Source organism: Saccostrea echinata, unplaced genomic scaffold, assembly GCF_033153115.1.
Source record: "Saccostrea echinata isolate AGI-Se365-2 ecotype Australia unplaced genomic scaffold, CSIRO_AGI_Sech_v1 ptg000009l, whole genome shotgun sequence".
NCBI lineage: Eukaryota > Metazoa > Mollusca > Bivalvia > Ostreida > Ostreidae > Saccostrea > Saccostrea echinata.
Window position 1 is genome coordinate 14543992 of NW_026889758.1, and position 12776 is coordinate 14556767.

The following is a 12776-nucleotide window of genomic DNA, read 5'->3' on the forward strand; positions in this document are numbered from 1 at the left end:
TTATGAAATGTCCATCTCTGTGCTGAAACGTGATGATTTTGTTAGTTATATAGCACTACAGCATCGGGGCATTTCTCTCCCATGATTCTATCTGTATTTTCTGTCCTTTTGGAGACCAAACGAAATAGGCACTATAGTTAAAAAGTACAATCAAAACCGAAAGTTCTCTTATATATTGACCCTTACCAAAGCTGGCCATCACAATATTTCTACACAAATATAATATCACAGATTGTATATGGGATAAATGAAATTAATTTCTAAATTGTTCAGATTATGCAGCAGTCATCTGCATTCGGTTTGGCGACTGAAAGCCATTTGACAGTGACTGGACACTCTCGAAAACGGGATTATACATCTTATGACCTCGTTGGTCAGTGGTAACGTACTGGTATTGCGACTGACCTTTCTCTATTCCTATGACAGGGCAGATTTCAACTTGTTTAGGTGTATAGTCTGTGCGGTACATGGTACCATCTTCAAACTTAGATCCACTCTGGAAAGCTGTGTTGTCGGGTCTGAAGCTTCTGTTTGGTTGTAATTCATGAGGAATGAAATGAGCTTTCTGAGTGGAGAGACCCTCAAATGGCGCCGTGTTTGGATGGTATTCGTCTCGCATCATGGGTTTGTTTCTATTCATCTCCCACTTTTTGTAATCATGCGCGTAACTGGTACTCCCGTCAAAGGGAGCATTACGTGCTTTATTGGCAGACGACGGACGATGGGCCACCACTCTGTCTATCGGAAGCTCACGGTAAGTCGCATTATGTGTGGTGGTCATTTCCATGGTGCCATCGGGCTTCTTGTACTGCTCATGCGCATGTACATAGGGGCGTTCCATCGGCCATTTTCGATAATCGTTTCTATTGGTAGTTGTGTCTTCTAATGGTTTCCCAGAGGAGAAAGCTTGGTTATCGGGCTTAAAGCTACGAGTGATCTCTCCAGGATTGCCCTTATAATCTCGCTTAAATGTGGTCATGTCCTCAAAGGGTGCAGCGGGGCCCTTGTACTGTTCCTTGGGATGAACATACTTTGGCTCCAAAGGGTGTTTGATGTAGGAATCTCTGTAACCGGTCCTGTCATTGAAGGGGGAATCTGACATCTGCGCCGCCTGTGGGGGCTTAATCATACCGCGTCTCTTGGCGTCATACTTAATATAGTCGTGGTGCATTGTGCTTTCGCCCTCAAACCTGCTGTTGGGTGGCTGCCATGCATCCTGGGAGACGTATGGACCGACTCGGCCGGACATATCCCACTTCCTGTAGTCAGCTGAAATATTTAATGACAATTTTATTCCCAGGATTATTTTTCAATATTTTGTTATCTATAAATATAATTAATCTGACATAACCTTACATTTGTAGGTGGGTTCCCCCTCGAATTTGCCCTGGGCCTGGCGCTGTCCGTCGTGTTTTATTGCTCTCGCCGGCTCCTGATACTTCTCTGAAAATATTATATATATTAATTATAGAATATCAAGAATAACTACTAGAAAATCACGATAATTTGCTAATGCACTTTTTCTTATAATAAGAACTTAAAAACCGTGACCTAGATGTGTCTACTATACATTATGTAAATACAAACGGAACAATCTCTGTCCCACGATTTTTCCCAAATTGTTTTTTTTGGGGGGGGGGGGAGGGGGGGAGTAAATATTTATTCTACCAAGTAAATGATGAATAAGTAAAACGCGAAGAGAAATAATAAATTACTTCCAATTACTTTAACAATTGTAATTAATTACACTCGATTACAATTACTTTTTTCATTTACCCTATCCCTACCTACTGTCTTTTATTAATTTTCAATCTAAGTTGAAAATGATTACATGACAAATTTGTACTGTCATGTGATCATTTTCAACTTTAGACTGAAAATTAATAAAAGACACTATTAATACACAACCCCTTCCAAATATTCATAATGCGAAAGTTGAAACGAACATACAATTTAAAACCGGGGTTGATGGCAAACAGACAAGAATGACAAGAACAGATACCATAAATCTCTGATGTCGGGGGAGGGTGGGTAAGAAAAGAAGAATACATTTCTATTTTGGACGTTTGATTTTTCTCATTCTGCGATTTCCCACGTTTCTTTCCAATATGAAAGATGCCAATTACTGGTTCGTAAAATATTTACAAAGCAAGACAACATTGTCCTATTTTTGTTAATTAGTCTACAAAATATTAGTGCAAGACCAATATGTTCTATAGGTATATCGATGAAAAGAGAAATCCCGATTTTGTTTTCCATTTGAACCATGACGACGCGCTCAGTGTGATGGTATACGAACATGCTTTGTTGACTCTAAGTATTGTGAATGATTTAAACGGTTTATCAAAATAACTCATGATTTTACGACCCTGTAACTGATTTTCTAGACATTTAAATAAGTTAAGCCTTATTAGGTTTATTCTGTATAAAGCACAAAGAAGATCAAGGAAACCAGCGGTACTTCGTAGGAACCTGCACCAGATTCCGATCTATTTTGATAATCAAAAAGATATTTTTAATGGAAATTTTACAACAGAGGAGAAAAAATCAACACACATGTCAAATCATGTTAATAATATAGTAATGAACAAATATGACAGTCAATCACACAAGCAGAGAGGACAAAGTATTATCCAGGCATTAGACAAATATCAATATCAGGGTGTAGATATTAATTTCGACACCTGTCTCGGTTTCTAAGTAATTTTATCCAGTTGTATGGAAACATCAACGGAAAAGTGTGTCACGTTGGGCTACGGAGCTGTCCACGATCCACACCGGAGTCTGGCGATATACGTAAATGTCGGAATCCTACGATATAAGCCTAGTAGAAATACACTTCAAAATGTTTACCGAAAATTTATTACAAAGATATTAAACGGCTTCAGATAAGAGAATGAAGATCTCTCGTGTAAACTGATACACGACTCAAAGTCTGTGATATCGATTGAGAATTTTATTGTCTTGTTCATTCACTTAGCAACTCGATGTTAGTTCAGTTGTGGTATTGACACACAGGTATGTCAACCGTGTGTGCCGAGCTTATAGGTATAGACACTAGAATAAATTCTAAAGATTACAGAACGCACCAACGCCAGTGATATTTATTAATTGAAAATTAAATCTAATAAAAACTTCCATACGGTCTTATCAGGATTCAATGATTTGGGTGCCCGCTTTTTTCCAAAGTGAAGTATAACAGGAGAATCTGAGATGTGTTCATTTACGACGAAAAAATATAACTGTAGCACATTGCATGCTAAAATAATGTTTCTTGCTATCCACATATACGATGAGATTATATTATTACAAATGTATTGCATACTGGTCAGACGTATACTCAACTTTTATAAATCTAACACTTTATAATAAAGATTCTGTCAAAGTAATGTAAGTACGTACTGTAATACCATAGGTGCTTGGGGACAGGACCCCATCCCCGCCCCCGTGTTCGGCACCCTATGGGCTCTTTGACTTTTTTTAAAAAATAAAATATTTCTCAATGTTACATTCACAGATTTCTCTTTTAGTACGAGAGAATGTGAATTTTTAAAAAAGGTTAGTTTTAGGTTATCTTTTGGATTTTTCCAATTGTAATACTTTGTGGATGTGTCATAGAAAATATTTTATTAAAATAGTCAAAGAACCCTTGGATACGGAATGGGGAGGGGGGGGGGTTGTTAATACGGACACATGCTATACAATTCCTATTGACATATGACTTTAAGAAGTAAAATGGTACCTGTATAGTCCTTTTTATATGACGTAATTCCATCCATTTCCCCCTGAGGTCTTCTATATTGTTCCGGAACTCTAACAAAGGGTCTCTCTAACGGATGCTTAATGTAATCCTGTCTGTAATAATAAAAAAAAGACCCGAATGAAACATGTTATTTACTGAAACATGTTTTAAGAATGATTAAGACCGTAACTTCAACTGAAGTAAAAGAGAAAAATATTACATTAAATAATAATTTTTTTCGAACACTCTCTAAAGTCAAACATGGATAGTTTTGTTATGTTGTGAGCTCGGATAATTTCGTCAATTTTTAACAGCGTAATCATTGACACCCCCTCCCCCGAAAAAAAAAACAAACAAACAAATCTACTGAAGATGCAGGGGAAACTATTGTTTTACCGACCAGCTAGTAAAAAATCAATCTACTGAGAGGTGGAAGCTGTTGTCTTCACTGACCATTCATCCGTCCTGACGTGCCAGAAAACACAGATTTGCAACTCCTTAAGTGGTGGCAGATTTATGAATAAATAGGGTATTGTTCAGGTTTGTTGGGGAAAATCATCAAAAGGATTGTGTACTGCAATGGACGTTACTGTTGTCTTTTTTGTAGGGATTTCTTTCCGAAGTTTTCTGCAAGTCCGGCAATAGCAGCTTAAGAGTTTTTGCAATGTTTGTTATGATACAAAGAAAATCTTTTTTTTTCTCAAATTGTTCATTTTTAGCAGAATTCCCTTTTTTATTTTGACAAGGAAGTATTCTTTATCCGTATTTCCATTTCATATTTTTAGTCATTTCTGAAGTGCACGCACACAACATGGAAACACATACAACACATAATGGTAAACACAAATATGAGCAAATTCAGGCGTGTGGAATTACAACAATTACAATCATGTTGACAGTATAACAAATTTTGATAAAAAGTATTATGCAGCGAAAACTATGTACAATTTCCATGCTTTTCCGATTGCAGTTTCAAAATCCATTGCTTTGGTATCCTGGATTTCCGCGATGAAGCGCGCGATGAGTTTCTTCGGCTTTGCTTCTGTGACGGTCCGGGAGAACATCTAACGCAGCTTTCTGTTGTCTCTCGTCGAAGGATTTACTATACTTCCCCCGAAGAAGCTGATTTTTTCGAAAGGCTGGCTTACCAAACAAAACATCCAAATCATTATTAGTTTTATCTACAGTCGGCTCCCAAGGTGCCAGGACCTTTGAAAGATTATTTTCCGAAAGGAAATTCTTTTCTTTCAGAACGGGATCTTTTCTAAAAATATCATCAGGGTCTTTCTTGATTGTCTTCGACTCCTGCATCAGGTCCGGAGTTTCCCATGGGGCTTTTGGTTTAGTGTCACGCGCTCCTATCTTCACCATATTTTCTTTGTCCCTTCTAAAAAGATCGTCATGGTTTTTTACGCGAGTTCTAGGGTCTGCAGACTTATCCCAAGGCCATCTTGATTTGGGCATCACGGACTTTTCAGATGACACCGACATCTCCCATCGCTCCTCTTCTGAAAAAACAGATTTAAGGCTCCCGGCACTAGATGTGTCACATGAACGGTCGGGCCTCATGGCCGAATGAGGAGATGACGCTTTCTTCACCTTCAATCCTTTATTGGTTTCTAAATTAAGAAGAAGCCAGTACTGATCATCACTCTTTTCATTTTTAGGAGTTTCGTCTCTAGAGTCTAGTACTGATTTCTTCCCAGTGGTTTGCCGACTCTGTCGTCTGCTTCTACTTTCGTTTTCCAGGTTGGTCATAAATTCCTCTGTCATCCTGGGGGTGTAGAAATCTCCAATCATCCCTTGTGAAACCTCTCTCTTTGTGAGGTTCATAATTGGTATTCTCTCAAAAGATTTCTCGTAGAAATCTCCTATTTTTCTCTCTGAAGCCTCCTTCTGTTTGCTCTCTCCAAGTTTGGCTTTGGGTTTTTTCCCAATCTGATGAATCCCATCTATAGACTGGGATCTTTGTGGGATGGCTGGTTGAGTAACTTTGTACATCCGAGTGTCACCATTGTCCAGCCTTCTGGCTAGCATTCCTTCCCAGTATTTGTTTGCATCCCTTTGAGTATTGCCTACTTTTCCTCCCCCCTGTGAGCCTCCTCTCTGCTCCCAGTCAGACATCCACTGAGCATTAGCATCCCTGTCTTTGGCCTTTGCTGTGTCTTTTGGATTCCTTGGAGTAAGTTGTTTCTGTTTAGTCTTTTTCATATTTCTCTTGTCCCTGTCAGGCTCTTCATTATTTGTTTTCCGTGGAGAGGACTTTGGATCTGTTTTGTCACTGACTTTCATTGACATCAAGGATTTACTGTCAGTTGTGTCTTTTTCCTGAAAACTCTGGACTGTTGGTTCTTTCTTTATGGATTCAATTGTCCTATCTTCCTGTGTACTTGTTGTTTCTTTGGGATCTAAATACCCATCCCTTCTACTAGTTACATCTGCCTTCCATTCATTATTGCTGCCACCGTTTTCTACCTCCAAACTCCCCATCTTTTTTTGTCCCTTGTTCAGTGTCCTTTCTTCCAATTGTCCAGAAGTTGTGTTAAAATGAAGCGCTGTCGCCTACTGTTATTTGATGTCTGACTGCACTGTTGATTTTCTGGAGATAATGTAGGGATATTGCTGGTTAATTGGTATGGAATGGATGGATGGTCAAAGAAGGCCAATATGTGATCTTCACTTACATTGTGAATAATTGATGTTGGATCATAAAGGTATAGAGGTGTGTATGTAGCAGAGATTGTTCTAAGATGGGTATAAAAAGTAAAAAATCTTGATACCCAGTCATTGAGAAAGTTTAATACATATATTATGTAGGTCTTCCATTAGAGATTTGCATTTTGTATATATATTAATAATTTAATATGTATTAATCTGCCGTCAGATAGGTATGAAATATGCATTTCTATTGCCATCGCACCAAATTTAGAATTCTAGATGCTTTAACATAAAATTCTTTTGCAGTTATTTTAAATTTAAATTCTACAAAATATACAGAGATGTACTCATGTAATCTCTCATTCTAGCTCATGAAATTCCCTGAAGGTTTACACAATCTATACTAGACAATTGTTTATTCCCATTACCGAGATCCCACATCAATAACTATAATTGACACCCGGGTATTGCTGGTGTGTTTATGTGCATAATAAATGACTATTGTGGAAAACTGAGGCTTGTTGTCATAGGAGTAGTGACCGTTTGTCTTGGATACATATTTGTATACAAATCAAATATTCACATTTAATACCATTAACCTGTTTACTTTTCTTTATTAATCACATTCATGTTCACTGACATATTCACTGAAATATGGTGCCGAAGCTATTTTTACTGCCTCTGTTGCACACAGCATTAACAATATCACGAGAGAATTTTTTCATGAGAAGCAAATGGTATAAAATGTTCTTATGTATAAAATCAATGCTGTACGATATATATATATATATATATATATATATATATATATATATATATATATATATATATATATATATATGTTTATTACGGGATCATTTGTGAATTTGTTTTAGATTTGTGATAAAATATTAATACATGTAAACCTTATCTAGATAAATTTCTGAAGACCGATGGTTGTATAATTTGATAAATATTTATATATAACAGGCAACATTTGATAAACATTAAAACAAGCAACACTTATTGAATTAAGTAACTTTAAATTAATAGAATATGGATGCAATTTTTTAAACTCAGCTTATGAAATTACCCCAAGTTATTTTTAAAGTGCTGCGTGATGCTTTAGTGATAAAAAGATCAAGAAACAGATATTTATCTTCAATATATAAAGGGGCGTAGCCAGGATTTTTTATCCTCATCAAACTTTGGGGGAGAGTATCAAAAGAATTTTTTGACTGCAAACCCTTGAACCAGCTGGAATGTCTTTATTGAATTTTTTAAGAGAAAATATGTAAACTTTAGTTAAATTCAAATTTTGGAGATTTTAATCATTCATTTATCCTGTTTCGGGTTGTATATAATTGGTACATATGTATATTTAATCCCAAGATTGATTATGTTAAGATCAATAAGAATATATTGATGATTAGAAAACTGTGAAGCAATGAATTAGTCCACCTAATAATGGATCTTTGACCTTGAAGTTGTCTAAAAAACTTGAAATTTAATCTATATAAACGTCATATGATAAAAAACAAAGTGCACTACAACAACTCTCCTGCATAGATATCAAAATTATTTGTACATGCAGTGCTTCTTTTAGCCTTGAAATGGCCAAATGGCATTCAGGAAACAAAATAACAACAGTATTTATGGATGTATGACCTATTTTACTTAACAATTTTTTTGTACTCTTGAAGAACAGATAAATTTGTAACTAAGATGAAAGATTGTGTTGAGGATAAAGGATTGACTAGTACCTCTGTGTTGTTTTGTCCTCAAACTGTCCTCCTCTGAGAGCCTCTGCTGAGGGCTTGAAACTCTCCCGCGGCTGGATGGGGTGCTGCTTGTAGACATTGTTATACTCTGTTAGATTACACGGCTGATCTCCCTTGTTGATGACGTTTGTGGGTCGGTGAGGGCATCTGTGCCGCCTGTCAATAACCAAAATATTTGTAAATCATTTCAGTTTTATGAGGTCAAGGTCAGGTAAAAGAAAATAAAAGGTGGAGGTAAGCAATACTTTTAGTACATGTACTAATATCTTTTCTGCTTGAACTTTTAGTAAGGCTTGACATTCTCGGCTATACATAATTAGCGTCTCTCAAATAGTGACAAATGATATGGAATAAATTGTTAGCAATATTCAATTTTAGTGATCTCAGAAACCTTGCTAATAATGCCAAAATTGAATCCTTGCTAAAAATTCTGCTTATACATTACTTTAACCTGGGATGCCAGCACCAAGGGTATTACATAAGGTCCCCAACTTTATTGAGGTGAGCTAAAAATTGGCCTTAAATTTTAACAGTTGTCTTCAAGAAAGGTAAAAACAAAATCACATTATAGAAGGAATATAAATAAGGAAACTACAATACCCAAATCTAAACATGTTTCATAGGTAGGGAGCTCAGAACATTGTAACATAACAAGGTACATGTATGTAAGCCCAGGGAGTGTGCATGCATTCAATTTCTCTTGGACAGCAGGGATATATATAGAAATATGGAAGTTTGAGGAGAATCAGGAAATTATTCAAGGAAAATAATACATCAGCTGATATTGCTAGATCCCCTCCCCTTTCATTGGTTTGGTTGGGGAAAGGTTAGGGTAGAATTAGAAGCATTAGCTTTTACTCACAGTGGATTTGCTGAGCTAAGGGAGGATAAAAATAAAATAATTCATGTGCAATATGTGTTTATTTTAATCTTTTTTTTTTTAATAATAAGGCATAAATAAAAAAAATAATATTCTGATTGGGAGTTCTCGAACACAAAGAGTCCTGGCTTGATAGCATTTAATTAATTTAAAATATGCTAATATACTTAAAACCTTCGTGATTACACATTAATCTTTATATATGACCCTGTTAATTTCTTGGCACAGATTTGGGGATTTAACAACAGTCAGTGTGTCATGAAAGAATACACACAATAAGGCCAATGAAGACTTGCTGACAATGAAGTTTTGGTAATTAAGAAATGATAGATTGATGATTAATTATCAAATATATCAAATATATTGATCAGTGAATGAAGTGGTTGCACTCTGCAAGGACGAAGGTTAAAGCCAAGCATAAAAATCCTAAAAATTAAGCTAGAGACTTAATAAATACAGGCAATTATTATCTAAATCATACTTAATATATATAATATCAATATTGACCTTTTCTTTTTCTTATCATATAGTATTTAAGGCCTTATGTGCTCAAGGCAGGAACAGGACTAAGTAAGTAAATATGGTATTTAATATAGTGTCAGATGCTGGAAACTTCCGCTATCAAATATACTGTTCGTATTGATAATGTTTTATTTATGTTGGACCAGAATAGAAGAACAGATATATTACTTATTTGTTACCTTTGTATTTGCAAAGCAATTTCACAGCAAGAACTGAAGTACAGTACCTTAATGAATTGCATTTTTGGATATTTCAAATAAATTATTCAATTTCTATTGAAAAAATGAATTTTTTGGTAAGATTCTAATTTAATATTTTTTTCATATATCACAAGATGGATGTAGATATCAAAGCTTTATAAATGACTGTTAAACAAACTAATCAATCCTAATTGTTGTAAACAGGATATTTGATGAGGCACTCTAAAGGATAATAATAATATCTCAATGACAGTGGAATTTAATAAGACGGTAAGCATCAAATGCAGTCATAGGAACCTACATTGACAACCAAGAGTAAACAGAATAGAAATGAACAGTTTTCAATGGAATTAAAACCAGCCCAGATTTTAGATCATTTAAACTTCTCAGAGAAGACATATATGTATAAACAAATATACACCTAGGAGAATCATTTCCTTTTCATGGATTGAATGGCTTTGTGTGAATGGCAGTATTTATTGCAGCAATGAAAAGGTATAGAGCCATGTTGTGAAAATGAAAGATAAACTACAGATTTAGACACTCACAAATTTTTCCATGGACAAAACTCATAACCTATAAGTACTGGTAAATTTAAAGAAAAAAAAAGATTAATAGCAGAAATAATATCTGTCTTAATCTTTAATTAACTTAGTTTTGGAGCAAAAATCTCAAATTATTAATAAAGACAACGTGGAACTTATTCTGTTAAATCTATTTATACCTGCTCATCAACTTTTTATGATTTTAAATGAAAATCTGCATGGGGTCAACAATAAAAAATTTTCTGTTTGATTTACTCGATGACTGACCCATCAAAATCACCCCTACCCAATCTTTTTTTCAGTTATTTAAATTCTTTTTTTTTTGTTTCTGTGAAAATACAGATTATCTGTATTGTTTTTAAAGTTGATGTCAATCATTTCTCTAGAATGCTTTTTGGATTGAAAATTTTTACAGCAATAGATCTTGATACTGTTTAGCTTAGGTGTCTATGATGAAAATGCTAAATCTGTGGTTTTTATGAGGATTATCAAAGTGTAGAAAATTAAAATAAAAAAACTACCTACTTATTACCTACCATTCTTGCAAAAATGTGGGTCTGAGTACGTCAAACAAAACAAAAAAAAGGCCTTGCTTTGGTAAATATATATGTGTATTTATTCCATGCTTTCATAGTACATGTATTACAGAAAAAGTCAGCACAATAAACTTTTGTCAATAATGTTTGACTTAATTATAGGAGAGATTTTTAACTTGATTTGGAGGGTAAATGAATTACCATAAACCACTAGGCTCATCACTTGATGAGGAGGACTGGCAGAGTTGTCCCCCTTCAAAACACACTAATACTTGCAAGCTCAAACCATTTCATTAAAATGTGGTACACTGTATATTTTGCAAAATTTTAAGCAATACATTGATGAAATATTACTTTTATCTTCATTTTTTACCTCACAAGATTTGATTTACTTGGGTGTGCTTACTGTTTACAATTACATTTCATATTGGTTTGAGAACTCAGTGCATGAATTATGATACCTATGTATGTGAATTTTTGCTGTTTAACAACACTTTGTGAATAAATCTTTCTTGTTTGTTTCTTTTATCAACAGCAATACATAATCTTAAAAAAAACAATTGGGTTTTTGAAGGTCATGATCCATTACTACTACATGTATAATGTGTCAAAAGAGATAACTTACAATTAATGCAGGCCCGTAGAATGCAGGGTGGGGTGGGGTGGGGGGTGGGGGAGAGGCCCTCCTACTTTTTTCTGAGTGTAGTATTTTGCTATAGTTAATTTTCCGTTAGATGCTGGTTGCTGTTGTAAGGTCGGGCACTGGCAAATTCCAGGATTTGGACAGCAAATTAGGTTTTGTTTTTTTTTGCTTGTCAGATTTATTTTGGGAAGTTGTCCCCCCTCCCACTTTCGAAACCGTTGCTACGGGCCTGTAATGCATGATGAAGAATACATTTTAGTAAAAGGAAGAGGTTATATGGACACTGATGCTCACAAAGATGATAAACAAACATGACAGATATGGTCAAATTGCTAGGTATAACTTGCTTATTTAATTTGGTTGGATTAAGAAGAGCATAATTGTTTATATTCTATGATAAACCCATACTATTCCTCTGTAATAGTGAGAGAATATCTTGAACCACAATACATGCTTATTCTACATACAGATCCAAGAGGGTGGTAGATTGAGCATGAGCAGGGCACTTTTAACATAAACATGCATGCTGCAAGTATTTTTTACGTTTAATAAACATAACGTTTGTAAATCAAATGTCCCAACACTGTATTTGTAAACAGACTTAAAAAAAGACTAATTTTGGAACATATAATAATATACGTATATCACTAATCTACTATCAATCCAAAACAACTCTCGTACGTGATAAATAGGAAGGTATAATCATGCAAGCTGGTCAATTAAGTTAATTATCACCTCTGTATCTTTTAATAATTAATTATTGACCTCTGATCTAGCATGTATAAAGTCTTTAAGTACAGTCCAATACAGTACAGTATGTGCGGTCACAGATCACATATGTACAAGTCCTAAATAAGTTAGTTTTACACAGTTTTAATGGAAAATCTAAATAGTTTTACTTACCCACATGTACAGATTTCACATATACATTTCTTCACCATCCTGATTCGTTATCTCTATGTTTTCACGCCTTTTCTTTAGCCTAGGGAGTTTGGTTACACAGACATAACAGGCGTTGTCAAGCACACGGGCACCTGTTTACAATATGGTGGATAGAGACCGATGAACCTTAACCAAAGGGGTTTCAGGTCATATATTCCCTATATATAGCTTCCACATTGCAGTGATAGCTTTGCTGGAAGAAATGTAATAACGTCACATTTAACTTTTGTATAAAACCTTGTGCTTCTAGATTAATGTAAGTGAAAGACATGTTATCTCTCCAGTCAATTTTGAATGGAATCGTCCAACTTTGCTATTTTTGTCAATAAAAAAGCGGGATAACTACGA

At 35.0% G+C, this 12776-nt stretch overlaps 1 protein-coding gene across 1 annotated transcript; it reads right to left on the bottom strand.

Annotated features, from left to right (window-relative positions):
• LOC133181837 (stabilizer of axonemal microtubules 2-like) lies at nt 1-12547 on the bottom strand. The gene is made up of 5 exons (XM_061316462.1): nt 12390-12547; nt 8143-8316; nt 3743-3855; nt 1357-1443; nt 1-1269 (listed from the first exon to the last, which is right to left on the bottom strand). Exons 1-5 carry the CDS (start codon nt 12425-12427, stop codon nt 275-277), a joined length of 1407 nt encoding a protein of 468 aa, XP_061172446.1. The 5' UTR covers nt 12428-12547; the 3' UTR covers nt 1-274.
• Nucleotides 12548-12776: the final 229 nt, after the last annotated feature.